General features: G+C 35.2%; 1 protein-coding gene across 1 annotated transcript in view; it reads left to right on the forward strand.

Moving 5' to 3' along the window:
• The window catches only part of LOC107586104 (cadherin-23-like), a gene marked incomplete at its 3' end in the record, with an annotated part of 165,424 nt that overhangs the window by 30,322 nt on the left and 112,154 nt on the right, over positions 1-22,948 (forward strand). The window contains exons 2-3 of the mRNA XM_016273338.1: positions 732-823; positions 9,009-9,083. Of these exons, the coding sequence (XP_016128824.1) occupies positions 739-823; positions 9,009-9,083 (160 nt within the window). The remainder of the gene's footprint in view (positions 1-731; positions 824-9,008; positions 9,084-22,948) is intronic.

Raw genomic sequence — 22,948 nt, forward strand, 5'->3', positions numbered from 1 at the left:
GCAGTGAAGATGAAGAAGAAGATGATGTATTCTCCCAGCGCCCTTTTATACTATGGTTGCGCCGGTAGTGATCTCATAGGCTGTCACTGGCCAATGTTATTGTCGTGTTTACACATGTGCTTCAGACACCTGTCAGCGTTGAAGGTGTTTGTTGTAGCTGCATGTATGAGAATTTAGATTTCATATTCACACACTGGGAACCAGTCTGAGATCATGAACAAGATCACTGTCTAACCCCCTAAAACTGATGCAAACTGAACAAACACTGATTTTCAGAAAGCATTTGGATTTTTATTTGGACACATAGTGTTTGACTTCTGGAGCTACCAATGTGAAACCTTTGAGATTTTTCTCACTGAGATTCATGCAGTGTGTTACAGTTTATCAGGAACCAAGCAATGATTGTATTTGCATATCACATGATGACATCAGGAGCAATGAACTTGTAATGAGGTTCACCTGGAGACATCACAACTCTCAACATGAACCATACATTACTTATTTAGAGAGATGGATTTCACATCGCAGATGTGGATTACCAGCTCTGCTTTGCTAATGTCATAGAATTTTTATGATAAGTTTCAATCACAAAGGCTTGATCAGACAATACCAGTACACAAATGTGCAGTGTGTAATTTCTGCTATGTCAGCTGCACCAAACAGTTGTGGTTGTGTTCCATGATGTCACTCTGAACGCAGTGGTTGATTGTGTGTGTGTTTGTGTGTTGCAGGTTGGAGATGTCGTGGTGTGAAGGTTCTGGAGGCAAGATGACTTTGGTCAAGTTGCTCCTCTCCTTAATGCTGCTACACACACTTTCTGAAGGTAACGTCACACTCTCTCACACACGGTTTCTCTCTTTGTTTCTCCATGTGGAGCTAGATTTCCATGCATCATACAAAATCAAACTGTTCGAGGGTGAGTATTCTAGTATGTGTATGAATAAATGTATCTAATAAATTGTCAAGCTGATTTGACAATCAAACAATCAGCGGCAATCCAAAATCACCTTAGATAAACGGCAAAAGTCAACAGGCTTTTCAAAATCCAAAATATTGCCAAACAGGCGCTTTTGCATTTCGTTTAGAAACTAAATCATCCATGATCGTCTTGTCTGTCTCACCTCACCTCACTCTTCTTGTCAGACAGCTCGACTCACTCTACTCACTGGAGAAATGAAATCTGATCTGTGATGCGACTGTCGTTCGGCACGCTGCATTGAGCAGCCGCGTTCAGTTTTTAATTGTAGTGTCTGTTCTTTTACTGAACTAAATGATTTTTATTACTATAAAAAATCAAAACGACGGTGGGGGGCGCTGCCGCGGTGGGCAAGTGACGTAACCGGTGTTGCGGCTTAACACCGGTATCACCGTCAGCACCGTCTATCGCGGCAAGCTGTCTTTGAATGCGGGAACACATCCATGTCTGAGCTAAATTGCTAGTTAAGCATTAATGTGTTAATTTTAATAAATCTTTCATAAGTAATGATACAAAATTAATGTGTTAAATTGACCCTTATTAAAAGTGAATGTAAAAATATTTGAAGAAGCTGGTTTAATATTATTTTTCGATGTCAAATCAGTGCGAGACATCTACTAGAAGAACAGGACATGTTTTATATGAGCCTGAGGTGACGGCTTGCATCATGAATATTGATGATCTAACAGCAACTGCACAAGCTAATTAATATTCATGAGCCCTGTGACATCACACCCCACCCACTCACGGGTCAAATGTGTCTCTCAGACTTTGAGATTAAAACTCTGATTGTGCTGACAGCGGTCTCTCCTCTGTGTCACTCTCATCTGTTTCTCTCATTTTTCAGCGTGCTCTCATTACCTTCCTGTTGTCCTTCTATCAGCCCGCGAGTCCTGTCTTTTCTCAGACATCTCACTCCATCACTGCTTTCTCGCTCCTGTCTATCATTCCTCACTCTGTGTGTGTGTGTGTTGGACACCTGCAATCTGCGGCGGCACATTTACCAACACAGTGTCGCTGCCACTTAACATCAGCCCACAGGAGTTTATAATTCACTGCCCTCTCCTTCCTCTTCCTGTCTGTGTCCTTTTCTTTTGCTGAACCTCTCTCAATTACACACTCCATCTTTCTTCATGAATCTGCCTCGCTCGCTCTGTCTCTCATAGGTCCTGTGGGAGCTGTTCTCTCATGGTTATTAGCTCTCTGTGATTGGATCAGAGTTTTGAGGGTTAAATGAAATGGAGGTAAATTAGGGAGGGAGTTTGAGCCCTGAACCCCAGAACAACTGGAGACTGAATGTTAAACACTTCACGCTCAAAAGAGAAAGTTTAAAGGAATAGTTCACAAAAAAGGAAATTCAGCCATTATCCAAACTTTTTCATAGTGACCATGACTGTCAAGCTTCCACAAGGACAAAAACTCATCATAAAAGTATCATAAAAATAAACTTTTGCACTATATTCATAGTCTTCTGAAGCCATATGATAGCTTTGTGTGATGGACAGACTGAAATGTATGTCATCATTTGCATTATTCACCTCTTCTAACACATTCTTAAGGCAAATATTGGGTACAGAAACAAAATAATAATAATAACAATAACGATAATAATAATAATAGGAATAAAAATATGAATAATTTTAGCTGGCTTCATTTAGCAAACAGATGTTTCCTTCAGTTATTTTAAGTCAAAAATACAAAAATATCGAGCATATCCCAAAAAACCCAAAGGCCCAGGTGCAGGAACAACGTTACGACCATCAGGTCTTCGTCAGGCACTTCAGTTATTTTCACACTTCATTATACCTGTTAAAATGTATTGTACAAGCTTTTGTTACTTTCACAGTTCATTTTATTGCTCTATGGTATTTCGTCTTTAATTTAATGTTGCATTAGAGCTGCTCCACTACAGCGGCTCAATACTTTTATCACAAAACGTTTTCCTAAAATAATGTAGGGAACCACTTGTTATACATTATACTACTGAGGGCCAGATTTACTAACAGCTTGCACCAGCTCAAACCGTTTTTTGGCGTTATAAATAGCACTGTCAGGATTTACTAAAGATGCATAGTGAAGAATTAGTGCTGAAAAGACGTGGACAGTTATTTTTGTGCCTGATCTTATTGAATATGCATTTGTAGGAGTTTCCCTTTCAGACACAAAATTTATGGGAGGAGAATATACAAATGAATCATGCAACGCGGTTTACTAACATTTGCGCTTTTCAAATTAGTGGTATTTGCGCCATTATTTAATGCTCCAAAAAGCATGTGTTGAAGCAGACACTAATTTGCATTGCTCTTGATAGATTGAGTTGGTCATTATGGAAATGATCTGGCTGCGTCGGTGTTCTTTAATTTGCACATTGTCAGTAAATCACCCACAGAAATTTCCACTCCCATTAGCGCTTTTTTGGAATTGCGCTCTCATGCTAATTTGCCCTGTTTAGTAAATCTGGCCTTAAGCATGTACTATTTTGGTGACGAAATTTGCGTCATGGGCACTGTACGCGGACCCTCGCGTACGAGTAAAAACCGAAGTATACTTTGACCTTTAAAGCAAGCAAAACATGCGCATCTCTCGCACACATTTGTATTGGTGCAGAATTAGAGAACCTAGCGCATTTCACACAGGCTGCTAGATTCACTTTCTCTTTTAATAAAGTCGTGTATGCTTGACGCTTAAAATAAATGTTGTTTATAATGAATGCCCCTATAATTTTTGTTTGTTTTATATTTGCGATTTAGTTTTAATCCAAATGCATGTGCTAAAAGAGCAAACAGCAATTAAGATCATACAACAGAAGTGTTCTCTCTCTCGCTCTCTCTCTCTCTTGCTCTCCATACCTTCAAATAACTTTAGGAACTTGTGCATTGTTTACTTACTTGCTTTTGATGTATCCCAGCGAACAACAAAGTTTCCAGTTACGTCTGTGAAAAAGGGATATTTGCTTGACAAGCTCACGCATCTGTGCTGCCGCACACTCAACTCGGCGTGCTCTGCTTATCAGCTTGTGCATATCAGCTATACAGGCGTGAATATTGAATGTTTAACATTAGCTATATTAATTACTTACATGTACTTCATAGACATCCTTAATCTCTAATAACTCCATTCTACTCTCTGTTGTTCTGTTGTCGATGATTCTTTATCTGGACACAGCACTGTTTACATGCTGTGTGGTATCGGCTTTTGGTATCGGAGCATTTTATTACGAGTACAGGAGCGCAGTATTGGGCCTGATACCCGTGCATCACTAGTTATTTTTAAAAGTAATGAATTACAAAATTGCATTACTTCTTAAAAAAGTAACTAATTACATTACTTAGTAGGGATGCACGATATTGGATTTTTGCCGATAATTTTCAACTCAATTTGGCCAATAGCCGATGCAGATACCGATATATAATTACTTTTAATTTTGGTTCGTTTTTAACAAGAACTTATTTGTTAGAATTAAATAAACAATGATTAAGTTATTTTATAATGACAGTACATTGAATTCTTGAAAATAAATATAAATAAACTATATATTAATATATTAAGGTAACCTTAACATTTTATTTTATGATTTAACATTTGTAAATGGAATAAAGCAAATAAGTTGTAAAAATTCTGAAAATCATTTAGAGCTCATAATTTGTTTAAAAAATATAACACATGATATTACAATATTACACATGATTACACATAATAAATAAATCAGTATATATACAATTATTTAATTTAAGTGTAAGTTGTATTACTGCTTTATTTAATCGGAAACACAGTCTAAATATTTGTGTATTTTGCTTTCATTTTTTTAGAAGTAGGCCAACAGCATCCCCTGTGTTTTAAAACTCCTTACCGGACGGGCATTAGGACCCAGGGGAGGCTGCTGCCACTGCACATGCTATTACTATTTACTCTATCACACACCGAACGCTTCATTTTGTACCTGAATTCTCAGTTTAAATGCAACGATCCAAAACAGTGAATCCACTTACCATTCAGGCAAAATTTTGCTTCAAGAATGAGCCACAATGCTGACGCGATCTAATCGCTAGCACACCCTGAGCACATGTGAGTTAATGTATTCCTCTTACTGGCAAGACATATCGGCATCATTTTTCATATCGGGCCGATGCCGATATTTACATTTAAAGCCATTATCGTCCGATTCCGATATTGGTCCGATAATATTGTGCATCCCTATTACTTAGTTACTTTTTATGTAAAGTAATGCATTGTTACTTTTGTGTTACTTTTTCTCATCTGGGCTGGGCTTTCTTGTTTTTAATATAGAACATTTCTGTTTGTGGCAAATGTAAAAGTCAACTGGTATTACTTATTTGAAAAAGTAACTCAGATATTTTCTTGTAAATTAAAGAGTAATGTAACTTAACCAGTTACTTGAAAAAAGTAATCTGATTACATAACTTGTGTTACTTGTAATGCATGTACCCTCAACACTGGTGGCTAATTCTTATTAATTTGTATAATCTGTTTATGCTCATTATTGTAACGAATCAGCTCATGGGAAATATGAATAATTAATATTGTTAATTATAAATAATTAACTATGAATATTTTAGATCCGCTGTAGATATTTAGCTGACCTCTCAGGGTCAACTGTCTTGTCAATTCTAAGAACGTTAATTTCCTGGTTAAGGGAAATAACTTCCTTATTGTACAATTCTACAAAAGCTTGTAGCATAAATCTGCATGATTAAGTGACTCCAGTTATGAGCAAACAATGAACCACGTCAAGTGTGATACAAGTAAGGTTTTATTAACTACATAAACACTTAAACTAGTCTAACATACTACATAAACACATAAACTGGTCTAACATACACATACACACACACACACACACACACACACATACAGTTGGTATAGGAAAGGGTTAAAGCTTAACCCTTTAAAGAGAAGAGAAAATAAGAACATGAAGTTATTGAAACATTTGCAAATTCAGCAGATCTACACCTGAGGGAAACGTCAGATTCTTAGTTCAAACACACCTTGGTAAAAGATCCATCGTAAATGTATCTGGTGTCAGTGTTGCTATGGAACCAGGGGCCTGTTCGGCTTCCTGGGGTGTTACAGAGTATTTGTTAAATCTAGCTAACAAAATATATATTGTGTGTTTGAGTGGTCCAGATGCTACATTATTATGAAATTATTCTAATATGCTGATTTGGTGGTCAAGAAACATTTATTATTACTATCAATGCTGAATACGGTTGTACTGCTTAATATTTTTTGTGAAAACTGTTATGTATGTATTATGTATAATGCATGTACCCTCAACACTGGTGGCTAATTTGTATTAATTTGTATAATCTGTTTATGCTCTACTGACATTTAAGTTTAGAGATGGAACTTAATAATAATTCCTTTTGTGTTCCTCAAAAAATAGAATAAAAATAAAATAAAATAAAATAAAATAAAATAATAAAATAACAAACTAACTAAATAAATATGGAAAACTGGAAAAAAGAAGGGAAGGGATTTTCATTTTTTAGATTTTGTAGTTTTTGCTTAACTGCAAATTTAAAGGTAGTGTAAGAGGTGAGCTGTCTTCATGAAAAATGATGGTGTCTGTGAAAAGAGCTGATATGACGTAAGGTTCTGTCTGACCTGTTCACTCAAAAGACCCTCAGTCAATGTCAATGGGAAAACATAAGCTATCAAGCCTGTTTCACAAATCCTGGGTCTGCAGCAGTGTAAGCAGCATAACTGCAGCCACGGGCATTTGTAGAGCTTTCATTAAAACACAGAGTTTTTCTTTGATAATGGCTATGAATTCTAAAATTGTCAAGAACAGAGAGCTTTTTTAACCCCCAAAGTGTAAGCTAAACTTTATTGTAACGAATGTGTTGATAAATTGGTTTAAACTGGTGCATTTTGACAATTTTCTTTAATCATTATGTGAAGTACAACCAAACTTGGCTCAGCAAGAAAAGCATTGCTGATTCAGATGTGCTTTTATGCATTTCTGCCTCTGTATACTGCCAACAAAGGCAGTATTTTATATGTTTTGCACACAGCCATAAGCGCTGAAATAAATACACACGTCGCTTACATTTTGCCACCACTGGATGTGTGAAACAGGCTTTAGTCTTAAGTGTGAAAATTCAATTAAATCACATTCATTTTTAGTATTCATTACATTTTAATTTAAATGCATTGGGCTCAAAGAAAATTTCATTAAGCTACAATAATGATATGATTATTAATTTTATCATGACTGTGCTGAAGCCGGGACAGATGTGACAGGCTTCGCTTTTGTTTGGAGCTCTCATTAAATATGTGATCCAGTTTGTCGCACACCTAAAACTTGTTTTAATCTCTGCTGCCATTCTGTAATAGTTCAGTAATTAACACGGGCTGACGTGCTACTCTTGATTGATTCTAGTTAGTGCATATTGGCGGATGCACAGTTGATGGCTCTCGTTTCTTGTTTGGCATCTTCCACTCTTTCTCTCTCTCTCTGGTTTGCTCTTGCTGTGTTCAAAGCGGAGTCAAAAAGTGATTCACCCTATCAGACACCAGCACTTCAAACACACACAAGCCGTTTCTGGAGTGTGTGTTGTCTCTGTGGCCCACTACCCATGCACACGATCAAAGCTCTCCTGATCTTTCTGACAAATCAGCTTGTCTCCTGCTACCCCTGGAAAGAGAACACACACATACGCGTATATACACTGGGGAAACATGTCTCGCACACAACAAGCGTAGATGGGGAAGTTTACATGTCAGAGCATAGTGTGTAGTAGTGAAATATAGAGTGCTCATGTAGGGGTTTTGTATGTAAACATTTTTTTTAATGTTTGATTTATAAAATTTAAAAGTACATTTATATATTTAAAATATGATTACATATATTTTAGTGCTGTCAAATCGATTAATTGTGATCAATCACACCCAAAATAAAAGTTTGTGTTTACATAATATATGTGTGTGTAGTGTGTATATTTATCTGTATATATGTATAAATACACCCATATACATGGATGCATTTAAGAAATATATGTAATATCTATTTATATATTTATTTTTGACATAACTAATATATTTAAATATTTATTAGACAAAAATGTGTGACACACACACACACACACACACACACATATATATATATATAAATATATACTGTATATATTAAAAGTTTGGGGTTGGTAAGATTTTCTTTTTTTAATGTTTTGAAGGATGTATCTTATGCTCACCAAGTCTGTATTTATTTGATCACAAATTCAGCAAACAATAATTTTATGAAACATTGCATTTTAAAAGAACTGTTTTCCTTTTTTTTTTTCATTATAATTTAAAATTTAATTTATTCCTGTCATGCATTACTCCAGTCTTCAGTGCCACATGATACTTATCCTTAATAAATTATCCTTATATGCTGATTTGGTGCTCAAGGAACATTTATTATTACTATCAATGCTGAATACAGTTGTACTGCTTAATATTTTTGTGAAAACTTCATAAATATTTTTTGTTGAACAGAAAGTTCAAAAGAACAGCATTTATTTGAAAAAGGAAACCTTTTGTAGCATTATACATATCCTTACTATCACTTTTGATCAAGTTATTGCATCGTTTCTGAATAAAACAATGCATTAACTTGATCAAAAGTGACAGTAAGCATATTTATTGCTTAAAAATAACTTGTTACTTGAAAAACTGAGCTATTGCAAAATGCATTTAAGTTAATAACATTGCTTTTTTTTAGTTAGTACTGCAAAGAACCAGGTTACTGAAGAACCCTATACACAGGTGAATTTTTTTTACTGGAGATACAGTAGTACAAGGAACCTTTGCGGAACATGTTATTTTACTGTAGAAGTGGCTGAGTTATTGTCGTATCTCATGTACACCAAACTCTCACACAACCCTCATATTGACTGGAGTGGCTCCACATTGAGAGTGTTTGCTTGATGTGTTCATCGATGTCATCTGTTTGCTGTCTAATGTAACAGCTGTAACTGTGTGTTTTCTCTTATTAAGACACATGTCTCTGTCTCTCCCTCTCCTCCAGCATCTAATCAGCCTCCTCGTTTCCAGAATTACTTCTTCCAGTCGTACCTGCTTATCTATGAGAACACACCAGTGGGTGAGTGGCTCTCACAAACACACATACACACACACACACACACACACACTGCTCTATCTGTACACACGCTGATGATATGATCTTTCTACACATTCTCACAGATTAATTTATTTTCCAGTTTTCATGATTTTAGTCCGTAAATGCTAAATGGACCATGTTTGGTTTGATTTTCAGATTGTTCAGTTGCTTTTGTTTGTAAACAAAGCAAAAGACACATATTAAAAAATTAATATTATTAACTAGATATGGGCATTATGATTGCAGAGTTAGAGTATATAGTATGAAATAGTTATTTTACTAAGAAAATTTTTTATAGGTACCTTATTTTTTGGATGAAAATGCGAGACCTGTGAACAAAATCAGAAGATTAGTTGCGTAGTCATCTAACAACCAACTGGTTGAATAGTTTATCATGATATTCTTACTTTTTTGTTTGTATAAATATATATATATATATATATATATATATATATATATATATATATATATAATCCCCTGTAAAGCACTGGCACTACAGCCATGCACTTTTCGACATATACATTTTTTTGGCAAGCATTTTCATTTTATAAAGGGCATTAATACCTCATTGCTGTCTATACTTCCCATATCTCCTCTTTCTACACCTCTTCATCCCTTATTCATAGTTTTCCTGTCTTTAGGTCGAAGAGCATGCATGTTTATTTAACCTTGTGACCTCTTGTTATCATAAGCTGCTTTTGTGCTCTTATGTGACCCTCAGTCTGCAGTTTGCCTCTCTGTTTCTTATTTGCTTCTGTTTTTAACCTCTCAGTTGTTATGGACTGAATGATAAACACTTTTTTAGAGTTTAAGTATATTTGGAGTAAAGCACTTACGCTGTGTTTTAGGCCTAAAAAGCGGTTTCTCTTTATAAAAAAACTCATAAGGAGTCACCAAGAGTGAAAACATTCAAATACATTGACTTTATATGTTTTTGTCTGCAGTAAGTTTGAAAAACATATACGTTTTTGTGCATTTAGTGCATTATACAAGAAATACAGATTCAATGTTGTAAACACAACATGCTTTAAGTACTTTGATACTTTTATACTAGACTCGACTCACTATTAATTTCAGTACAGTTTGTCTTAGGCATGTTGTTTAATACTCAAATACAGTAAAAAGTACTTCCTAATAGATTGAAGCATTTTATCAATAGTTATGCATATATTAATCAATATTTCTCTATCGTCCTGTATATTTTAAGCTGAAGTGTGTAATTTATTATCTATACAATTATAATTATTAGTGCCACCTGATGGAATTAAAAAACAAATCACACTTTAAAGGGGTCATGAACTGAGAAATCAAAATTCCCTTCATCTTTTGACAGATAAGAGATCATTGTACTATAAAAACATCCTGTAAGTTTCAGAACCCAAAACTTTCTCGTTAGTCTAAAAACAGCTTATACTGAAGCCAATCTGCCAAAACAGATGTCTGTCAAACACACAGCTGTTAGCCAATTATAGCGGTGGGTGTTTATTAGGGTTGGGTATCGAGTGGGTTTTTTACGATACCGGTGCCAAATCGATACTTTTAAAATGGTACCGGTGCCTAAACGGTGCCTGAACCGAGGTGACATATCATGAAAATCTGACTTTTCCAGGTTTTAAGTGCTATAATCAGGTCCCCGGTGCATCTACCAACCAAGGAAACGTGAAAAAGATTAACCTAGTAACTTTGTTTTGGTAAGCCTTTTTCTGCAAGCGTCTGAGAAAACGAGCGAGTCTGATTTGCTCCCTTGGTGACGTGGCAAAGGGATCTCATTATAATATTACCGCCCCTTAATCTGTAAATTTCCACCCACCGCGCCGTCATTTGATTTCGCAAGCGACAACGGTGTACCAGTTCTAACGCCATTGCGAAAGTTTGAGCAAAACATGCTAACTGTTCTGTCTTTGACTGCACAGACGAGCACAGAACACTATTTAGATCTAAAATAAACATGTGATTTATTTCCCAGCAGTTTACCTTCACAGACATAACCGACTGTTTTTGTAACTTTTGTGCGTTTTTAATGTAAAATTGTGTGTGAATAAGAAATTAGTTTAGTACTCACATGCTGTGACAGCCGCTTTCTGTCCGTGTGCTTCGGATGTGTGCGCTCAAAAAAACGTATATCAGAAGTTTAAACTCATATGGTTTAAACCGCATGATTTCAGCGCGATAAACATGATAATCTGAACCAAAACAGCTGTTTTTTAGCAGGTACGAGCTGTAATGGCGCAGCTCTATTCTGGAAAAGGGGGCGGGGAGCAGCAGCTCATTTGCATTTAAAGAGACAGGCCCGAAAAACAGCGTGTTTCTGCTTCCACTCAAAATAGGCATTTTCAAAACGATATTTTAAATGATCTGTGGAGTATTTTGAGCTGAAACTTCACAGACACATTCTGGGGACACCAGAGACTTATATTACATATTGTTAAAATGGGCATAATATGTCTCCTTTAAAAAAAAGAGCCACAAAAATAAACGATGGATAACATTAAAGAACATTACAAATATTTAAAATAAATATACATAGCATTCACATGCTCCTCGGATGCTCTCATTTCCCGAGTTGTGTTTCCCTTACACTAAGGCTAATAAATGTATTTCACGATCTGGGTCATTATTTAATACAAAACAATATTTAGGCTTACACATAATATTTCTAATGTATCTCTGTCAATCACTCTGATATTTAGTTAAAATGAGTGAATTGACTGAGTGCTGTCTGTCACTGTCTTTTAATCAGTTCTGTGAATGACTGTATGGTATGCCACATGCACTGTAATATGTTTTACATTAAATATTAAATTTTCAAATGAAAATAGCAACATGATCGTTTTATAAAGTATATGTTCATATGTGTTAAGGGCTAGATTTTGGAGGAAACAGCTGTGGTGTGATGAGGGGTGAACGCAGCGAAAACTTTACAGTAGATGGGAAACCGATTGCTCCCTAATTTCCTTTTGTAAACTGCATTTATGACAAAGAACAGCACAGATACAGATATTATAACAATCTATCGATAAACACATGCCTTGTGTCCTCTGTTTCTGTTTGAGTCTGCTCGTGCTGCGCTGCCGCGGGTCTTCAGATTGAAGAGCGTGCTGAAAGAGGGGAGGAGACTAAGTCTGCTGACGTTTTCATATGAAATTTAAAGGGGACTGACAGTTTATGGAGCTAATCGCTATAATCGCTATAGCTAAAAATGGCCTAGCGATGCCCATGCTTCTTACGTCCATTTCAGAGAACCAGGACAAATATTTCAATCGATCGCTCAGGCATTTAAGTGGCACCGAAATGAGGCACACCGAAATCTGCGTTCTGATTCGGTTCTAGTACATACCGGTTACATAGGTACCGGTACCATATTGGCAGCGGGTTTCGGTACCCAACCCTAGTGTTTACTTCTGAGTCTACAATCCACCACGCCTATTCAAACAGAGCGCTCTGATGAGGGGCGTCAAAACAGGACAGGAAATAGCCTATTACTTCTAAATTATGTTTTTTGATGTATAATCTTGATAACTTTATAAGTGGACCTCAGAGAACAATACAAAATAAAAAAGGCAGTTCATGACCCCTTGAAATATTTCCCTCAAAGCCATAAAAAGACGAGGATAGTGTCAGCAAAACAATCCTCTGTGATATTACATCATAGACAAAGGAGAGAAGAACATGATTGCAGCAAAATTAGGAATACACTTTTCTGGCGTGTTGTATAGTTGGTTTAGATTTAACTCTGTGTCTGGTCTCAAGCAGTGTTTTACTCTAACGGTCTCTGTCTTTAAGTTTCTGTCTGTGCCTGTATGTATTTCAGCATTTTTAGGGACTCCGATGATTGACAGGGCAATTTGAGAGTGTCAGGGTTTTCATCACCTTGCCGCGTGTTGTCGTGAGTTGGTTTTAAAATAGATCTATCGGGCCCTTTCACTGATAGGAGGCTCTCTGAACTGCAAATACACTTATACCTCACTTATCCATAAAATCTCAGAATTCTGCCATCCAACCCATTTTACCAGAACATTCTGCAAGCAAGCAGTGTATGTGTTTAGATGTGTTTCAGGAGAGCTCACTACTGTGCCTCTGATACATTTAAACACATTGTTTCTTTCTTTAACTATGGACACTTTTGCCCATTTTTTTTTTAGGAAAAAAATCTCTTAAAACACTTTTCACACTCTTACTAGTTTATTTAATTTGTCTATTAACAGTGTCTGAAAGTGTATAAACTTGGTCTTAGGTCAGTAAGATTATTATTATTATTATTTTTAAAGAAATTAATACTTTTATTCAGCAGGAATGCATTAAATTGATCAAAGTGAAAGTTAAGACATTTATAATGCATTTATAAAAAATATAAAAATATATTCAAGTAGTAAACAGTTATTTTAAATTGTAATAATATTTACATTTGATCCGAAGCGACTTACAAATGAGGACAATAGAAGCAATCAAACCAACAAAAGAGCAACAATATATGAGTGCTGTGACAAGTCTCAGTTAGTCTAATGCAGTAAACGTAGCAATGTTTTTTTCTTATTAAATAAAAATTATAAAAATTAGAAAGAAAAGAAATAGAATATAGAGTGCTCGTGTTAGAGGGTCAAGGCTTTTTTTATTTAGTAAATATAAACATAGAATAGAGGGTGCTAGAGGGTCAAGTTTTTATATATTATAAATAAAAGAAAACAAGTAAATAGAATAGACATAGAATAGAGAGTGCTAGTGTAAGAGGGTCAAGTGTAGATGGAATATTATTTCACAATATTAATATTTTACTGTATATTTTAGCCTTGATGAGAATAAGAGACTTCTTTAAAAATGTAATAAAATCATTAAATTTATTTAAAAAATAATACCAACTTCAAACTTTTGAGCCACTTTTTTTGTAGTGTGCATAATGTACATGATAAATTATGGTTTAATATAATTACATTATATATTTACATCATATAACAGCATTCTGTGATGGAAATGATGGTGGTAGAAATACACACACAATTACAATAATTTAGCACAATTGCAACATGATTATAAATGACCAATACATAAAAATGTAAGTTGAAGAAACACTCTAAAGTACTTGAAAGGTTTTATTCATTTTTTAAGAAATTCTAAATTATTATTAAATCTCCTACTAACTTAAATTGATAGAATATTCAGCATTTAAAAATGTAATTGCATACTGAATTCCAATTGGATTCTTTCTTACCTTTATATCATACTGCATTGTGATTGCTCTTTTCTTTCTTATATCTCTTTAAATGCAAATTCTTCATATTCTGACATTCTACTCATTTGAGAAGTATGCATATTTGGACGCAGGGCTGGCTTAAGCATTATGTTAAACGTTTCATCACATCATGACCATGATATCATATTTCCTATGATATTATCATAATATTATCATCTTCATTGCTTAATTTGGACATATATTGCCCTCGGTTGATTATAATTTAATGCAAGTATGAATGTTTTTTACAGCCTTGATCTTGGATCCGTTTCTCCTTGCCTCCCTATGTTATCTGTTAATTTAGATTGCTCACATATAAGCCAATATTCCTGTGATCCGCCCTGAAATGGATCAATTTTTGTATTTCCTTGACTCTCACACTCTCTATCAATGCAGCGTTGAACAGCAAAGACATTAATGCTGCATGATGTCGTTTGATGAGCCATTTACATGAGGTTAACACTGAACTCACAACTAGTCGACTACTTTTTATGTGATCAGTTGACTAGTAAAAAAAAAGTAGTTGTTCAGACACTAATATGTTAATTTCTGTTTATTGAGATTAATTAGGATGTGACAAGCTGTTCCCACACCAGCGTCGGTTCAGTCAGGGTTCATTTCCACCCGCAGCAGTGTCAGCATGCCCTGTGTGTCCTCTCTGCCGTGCCTGACTCTGATTGGTGGCCAGGGCCATCAGCCATGTCTGATTGGATGACTCTGATGGCTTATTCATGAAGAGGGCGGATGATTGGACAGTGCCAATTTGTCAGAGTTATAGTTTATTAGTAGCGCAGATGTCCTCGTACTGGAGGACTTCCAAAAGACACACACATACTGGCACACCCTGACACAAACACACAAACTTACACAAATAAATGCATGCACACCAACACACTCACACTCATGACTCGATGGAGACAGACTTTTCACTGGTGTGTACATGCATATAATCATGGCGAACAGAATCTGTGTTTGTACAGGATCAAGAGCTTCATATAGCTTGATGAATTTTTGTCAGTGCATTAGTTCAGTGAGAATATATGTGTATGTTTGTGAGAATGTGCTTATTTTTAAGGGATAAATGTTACGGGAAATTGTAACGCTCTAAATATACACTACCATTCAAAAGTTTCGAATTTATATGAAATATTTTGTAACACTATAAATGTCTTTACTGTCAGCTTTGATCAATTTAATGCATCCTTACGGAATATAATACTGTGTAATGTGATTGCAATTTAAAGTAACTGTTTTCAAATGTTATTTATTTCTGTGATGGCAAAAGCTGAATTTTCAGTATCATTACTCCAGTTTTCAGTGTCACATGATCCTTCAGAAATCATTCTAATATGCTGATTTGATGCTCAAGAAACATTTCTTATTATTATCAATGTTGAAAACAGTTGTGCTGCTTAATATTTTTGTGGAAACCATTATATATATATATATATTTTTTTTTTTTTGATAAATAGAGTTCAGAAGAATTTATATGAAATAGAAATATTTTGTAACACTATAAATGTCTTTACTGTCAGCTTTGATAAATTTAATGCATCCTTACGGAATAAAATTAATTTGTTTCAAAGAAACAAATCTTACTGACCTCAAACTTTTGATCAGTATTGCAGCAACAAATTAAAATACCGTTTAGAGATGGTATATAATTCCAATATTTTTTCATATTCTTTTCTTATTTGTTTATTTAATGAAACATTTAAATAGTTGTGTTTTCCATTGATGTAAAGTCATCACAAAATTGTAATGTTATGCTAATCTCTAAAATCCCACTTGCCCAGGGCATTTCCAAACACATTTGCTATTATTTTATTTTATTTTATTCTGATCACTTTGCAGAAATGTTACAGTGTATAAGGGTTTCAGGGAGTTTTTTCACTGCATACCTGTGCTAAGTTGCTGTAACACACAACCTTTTGTGTCTTATTATTTTCTGACTTTCTTAATGTACATATTGGTACTGTTGCTGTTGGCACATGGTCTGTGGCTTATGAAGTAAAATGTAAGTAAATGCCACCGTTGTCCTCAGTGTCCATAGAGGTACTGCTTGTATGTGTTTTAAGCTGGTGTCTCACCGCAGTAGTTTATCAGCCAGCCAGTTTACGACCCTCTCCTTCCTGCTATCTGGAAAATTCCACTGAGACGCCTCTGTTTGCTCACTCCCAAATTGGCAAGTGGCTTAATTAGACTAATTAGTCAATTAGCTAACTGTAGCATGCACATTCATCGGTTTAAATGACAGAATACTTCAGGGCTGTTTGGCATTGAATAAAGGGCATACTGCAGATAATTATAACGTTAGTTTAACAGCAGTCTGCTGCCACCACTGAGAGGAGTTTGAAGACTTCATTAAGAGCCCACAAATGCACCGCTTGGGTGAACCAGAGGTTGAAGACATAAACGTGCATTGCATGATCTGAGTAGCAAAATTTAGCTACTTTGTCTGGATATGGGTCTTTGGTTTCAGACAATCCGATTTATGGTGGTAATTACTTGACATGACATTGTATCTTTACCACTACAGAAAATTCGCAAGAATTCCAGTGTTAGTCAGTCAAACTAAAGTAGCTCAGAGTCTGAAAATAATGCTGCAATAAATTCAACATTCACTTGATTGAAATGGACCGCCTGGTTCCTCAGTCAGTTGGTCTGGAGGTTATATTTTGGTTTGGATCTGGACCTGAAGGGATCTAGTTTTGGTCTGGGTTATTGAGGGTCTCGTCTTGAATCCAGCTCTGATGGTTGTTCACTTACAGCACAGGCTATTATAGAATCAGATAAATGCGGTGTTCCTGTGCTGTGTCCTGACCTGACCTTTACAGCTCGCTGGTGTTTATACATGCTTAAAAATAAATGTTTTTTCAGTGATTCTTTGCAGCATAGTTTGGTTAGGTTTACAATGTGTAGTATTGAGTTGGATTTTGATATTAATTTTGCAGATCAGCATCTTGGTTTCTGGGCTCTTTAAACAACTACAGCCTAATTTTTTTTGTAGAACTAAATAATGTTCTCTAATACTGTAGCATCTGATTATAAAACCCTTTTTGTTTCCGACTGTAACCTTTAGTTTTAATAGTGAGGCTAAGTGTGATACGTATGTGCCAAGTATTACAACGAGTCCAAAATGGAGTTGGATACTCAATCCTCACTGGTCAGATTTCCATGATCTCTGACTGGTGGCATCAGGTTCCTTCTCTGTCCAGCTGAGTCATCGTGATATAATAGATTACTGCGTGGCTGTAGACTTGGATTGTGTTTGCATATCGTGTTCTGCTGTTTTGGGTGCATTTGTCCAACTGTCCATAGAAGGGAGAAGGAATGCTGGGTAAAGCGTTGTCTTGTTGTTTTTATTTTGGATGATAAATTTGAAACTGCATGCAAGTGTATTTTGTGTACACTCCCACATATTTGCTAGACTACTATAATAGAGCCTTTCAATTATACACACATTTCAATATCACACTCAAAAATGAAAGAAAACCGATGTGGCATATTTTCAAATTATATGCATAAAACATTCAGATTCAAAAACAAGAAATGGAATTTTCAAAAAAATAAAATAGAATTTTTGTCTGCAGCGTCACTGAACAGATGGCCTCTGTTGCTTCCCTTAACACACAAGTACATCCTTGAAACCGTAGCACTTTTTGCAAGAATGCCTGAGATATGGAGAAATTTCTCAAATCAATTAGTGCACATGAAATGTTTCCCACCATGTCACATTAACATGATAAACACCTGCTGAATAATGAACATCTAACAAATCACGTGCCTTTCTTCTTGATTTGCGCTGTGTGTGTGTGGTAATTTAGCAGTGTGTGATTCCAGAGGAACTTCAGTGTGTATTTAACTTAAGCGCAGTGTGTGGCAAAACCCTTTAATCTGATAATCCTCTTTATTTTGATCCACTTGTTCATTCAGACTCATTTTCAACATGCCTCAACAGCCTCATACATTCTCTCTCTCTCTCTGGCCCTGTCCCAAATTGCACCTTAAACCCTTGCGGTCTTCCTCTGTGTCTACAGAAAGTTTTTTTTATTTTATTTTGTTTTTATTTTTTAATAATACTTCTGTTCAGTAAGGATTCGTTAAATGAATCAAAAGTGAATGTAAAGACAATTAGTATATTAAAATATTTATATCTCAAATATAAAAAAAGAAAGTCTGTCCTTTGAATTAATCAAGGAATCTTTTTTTTTTTTAAATGTGTCTGTTTGCACAAGAATATTAAGCAGCACATGTGTAAATTTTAAAATATAAACAAATAGACAAGTTATTTTAAGTTTTTGCAAAAATACATTTTTTTGTTTTTAACTTTTTTAAACATTAAAAAATATTTAAAAAAAAATCTTACTAACTGCAAACTTTTAAAACCAATTTTGAACCAATTCTGAGTCTTTTGGTCTGTTTGTGAGACAAAGTTATTGAATGGCTTTTTTGTGCTTTTTATGCAATATAATTTTACATCCATTTATGCATACCCTACCAGTCCATTTGTAGTTTTAAAGCTTGACAATAAAAATCACGTACCGCTTTCCTTGAATGCCTAATTTGCCCTTTTGCGCTTTGTGGAAGAATGAAAAAAAAATTGGGTAGGAATGACATTATGGTGAGTTAAAGTTGACTTTTTACTTTTGGGTGAATAATATAGAATTAGCACCTGCATATCTTAGCTATTTTTATCTTTATTTGAACTCAAGAATTCATCTACTAAATAATCTGATCACTTAGGTCTCTATAGAAATGAATGGAAGTTCTGGATATGTATAATGCTTTTCAAAGCTTCATATAAATTAGTTTTTCTCAAACAGTGAATTTTAAAAGAGAAAATTCATAACTGTTGGAAAGACAATGGTTCTAAAGCTTTAGTAAGTTGATTTGTATTGAAGAACATTTCCTCAGGAGAAAGCTCTCCTTTGAGCAGTCCTGCTCTCTCAAATGTAAATGACTCTGTGATTGACAGCTAAATGAGTGGCCTCGTTAAACAGTTTATTTCTTAGAGCTTGGAGCAATTATTTCAGTGGTTACAGCCTCGGGTTCTGTCAGGAACTTGTGTTGATGTTGAAGGAAGTGATTTATTTGGCTGCTGAATGATATTATAGTGTGGGTCACACTGATCGCCCAAAGGGTCTTAATGAAATAATTTACCCCAAAATTAAGTTTTTGTTATTTATTCAACCTCATGTTGTTTCAAACCTACATAATTTTATTTCATCTGTGCACACTGTTTTCATTGTTTTTTTTGTTTTTTTTAACGTTTTGGTCGATAACCGAAAAAAGTAATAAAGTAATAAAACTGTTTTGTCTAAATAAATTACAATAATAATAATAATAAAAACTAAAATGAGTCATTTAAGGAAAGATTTGGGCATAACAAAGATGTAATGAGAAACCGAAAAATCTCTTTTTTGAGATTTGCTAAAGATTTAACAGTGTTATTAGATTATTAGTGTTTTAAAGATTAAGTTAAGTGATCTATATATTTACACAGCAGTTCTTTGTGGTCATCGAATCTGATTGGCTGATTTGCAAGCGGAGTGATACAAACGGTGAAACAGTTGGAGCTCTGTTATCACTAGAATATCGCACTCATCATCAATCAGATTCGATTACCAGAAAAAATAGTTGTGTGTGTGTGTATATATATATACACACTCATAAATATAAAGGTGCTTCACGATGCCATAGAATAACCTTTTTGTCTAAATGGTTCCATAAAGAACCTTTAACATCTGAAGAACCTTTCTGTTTCACAAAAGGTTCTTTGTGGCGAAAGAAGGTTCTTCAGATTACAAAAACGCAAGAAAGAGATGGTTCTTTAAAGAACCATCTCTTTCTTGCGTTTTTGTAATCTGAAGAACCTTCTTTCGCCACAAAGAACCTTTTGTGAAACAGAAAGGTTCTTCAGATGTTAAAGGTTCTTTATGGAACCATTTAGACAAAAAGGTTATTCTATGGCATCGTGAAGCACCTTTATATTTATGAGTGTGTATATATATATACACACTCATAAATATAAAGGTGCTTCACGATGCCATAGAATAACCTTTTTGTCTAAATGGTTCCATAAAGAACCTTTAACATCTGAAGAACCTTTCTGTTTCACAAAAGGTTCTTTGTGGCGAAAGAAGGTTCTTCAGATTACAAAAACGCAAGAAAGAGATGGTTCTTTAAAGAACCATCTCTTTCTTGCGTTTTTGTAATCTGAAGAACCTTCTTTCGCCACAAAGAACCTTTTGTGAAACAGAAAGGTTCTTCAGATGTTAAAGGTTCTTTATGGAACCATTTAGACAAAAAGGTTATTCTATGGCATCGTGAAGCACCTTTATTTTTAATAGTGTATATATATATTTGTATATATATCTGTCGATATATATATATCTCTATATCTGTCTATATACAGTATATAAAACTGTGGAAATGTTATATTCTATGGAGCTTATAATATGACAAAACTATTTGAATTTGTATTGTATAAATTTGAGTTATTGACAAGTGACATTTATCAAAATTGAATATTATGTGGCATTTAACATAGTTCTGAATTAGATTTTTTTTTACTTGAATATTTGAAATTTAACACAACTGACTTTTTGAATGGCAGAAAACTACTAATTGGCCAAAATGCTTCGTTTGACTTTTAGGAGATCATCTGCTCTTCCCTGTGGATTACCTCTGACCTACTTTCTGTACGATCTGAATTTCTGCGTATTGAATTTTAGAATATTGAATTTGATGTTCCGAATTTCCTCTTCCTCTTGAAAACTTGAAGCTGTATTTTTAAAAACTGGATATTTGCAGTCAAAGAATTCAGAACAAAAAATTTGCTGTTTGAAAATACATGTCTAAAAAACTCTATAAAAAATTCAGTTGTGTTAAATTTCAAATGTTCAATATTCAAGTAAAAAAAAAAATCTAATTCAGAACTATGTTAAATGCCACCAAATATACAGTTTTGATAAATGCCACTTGTCAATAATTCAAATTTATACAATACAAATTCAAATAGTTTTGTCATATTATAAGCTCCATAATATTCTGCATATGAATTTTTTTTATTCCTTGCTTTTTCTAATCTTTTATTCCTTGCCATTTGTCTAATCTATCTATCAATACATATTGAAAAAAGTTGGTGTGGAAACAAATTTGACCAATTAAATTGCTAGTCAATTTCACAACACCCTCGGCTGGATGTTGGTAGTTGGCCCGACTTTAGGTGGCTGGTTCAACTCTGGCTGTAAGGAAGCAGGCTTTCAATACATAAAATAAAGAAAGAAAAGGGAGTGCTCTAGCCTGGTGGCTAAAGATTTGGGCTGGTAACAAGCTATCACCATTGTGCCCTTGAACCGCACTCTTAACCTCAGGTTGCTCTAGTTCCAGTAACTTAAAATAGTGATGACATTTATGCTCCCTCGCTCTCGTTCCAGGAGATAATGCTGTACGCTTGAATGGTGTCTGTAAACACACCATCCCTCAGGCCTTTGCTGTATAGTGTGTGTTCCTGTTTGTGTGGCATTGTGGGGCAGCTGTGGCCTAATGGTTAAGAGTCGGACTTGTAACCCAAAGGTTGCAGGTTCGAGTCTCAGGTCCGGCAGGGATAGTAGGTGGGGGGAGTGAATGACCAGCTCTCTCTTCCACCTCTTCCACCAAGGTGAGACCCTTGAGCAAGGCACCGAACCCCCAACTGCTCCCCGGGCGCCGCAGTAATATGGCTGCCCACTGCTCCGGGTGCGTGTGTGTTCACAACTGTGTGTGTGCATTTGGATGGGTTAAATGCAGAGCACAAATTCAGAGTATGGGTCACCATACTTGGCCGCACGCCACTTCACACTATTTATTTAGTGAAGAACATGAGGGCTTTTCACACTTGAAATAATGCTGGGTCATTCTAAACCCCTGGAAAACGGAATCCTGGGTGATCTAGCTTCACTCTGTTTCTCTTTGATTCTTGTTTCACTCTGCTCATAATTGACCTGGCGTTACAAATAAATCCTGGCTATTCATACGCTAAAGTTTCACGGTACATTTCTAAAACCCGGGTTAACATTCTTATTTGTATATGTACTGTGTCATTGACTGGACAACCGCAGCATGCAAAGTGTTTAATGGCTCTAGCAGGAATCCTCATCTTATACTTCTATGCCACCTATAAGTTTTCCTGAATGGAGTTTACAGACTATAAAGATAAGAATGAAACTATATATTTTTTTTATATGAGTTTTATATGAGGCACGCCATTTGTTGCGAAGCATCTAGCCGTAACATTCTAACACCACATTGTTTCGCACTGTACACGTTTAACACTACAGTACAGGGTTAAAACCCCATTTACACCAAGAACGATAACGATATTGGCGTCCACACCAGCGAGCGATATCGTCTGTTTATTCTAAGCACACACGTGTCTGCCGCTTTAAATTCTTGAGCTCGTTACAGCAGGATGGATTCTGATTGGCTGTCAGTTTTTTATCGTTCATCAGCTGGAGAAAATTCGAGAAAATTTGATTCCAACGATATCGTTTCTCTTTGTCTTTATCGTTATAGTTGTGGTGTGGACTCTGCTATTCTTTAATATTGAGAACGATTTTTAGAACTATGTCTTTAT

Source organism: Sinocyclocheilus grahami, unplaced genomic scaffold (genome assembly GCF_001515645.1).
Source record: "Sinocyclocheilus grahami isolate Dianchi unplaced genomic scaffold, SAMN03320097.WGS_v1.1 scaffold77.1, whole genome shotgun sequence".
Taxonomy (NCBI): Eukaryota; Metazoa; Chordata; class Actinopteri; order Cypriniformes; family Cyprinidae; genus Sinocyclocheilus; species Sinocyclocheilus grahami.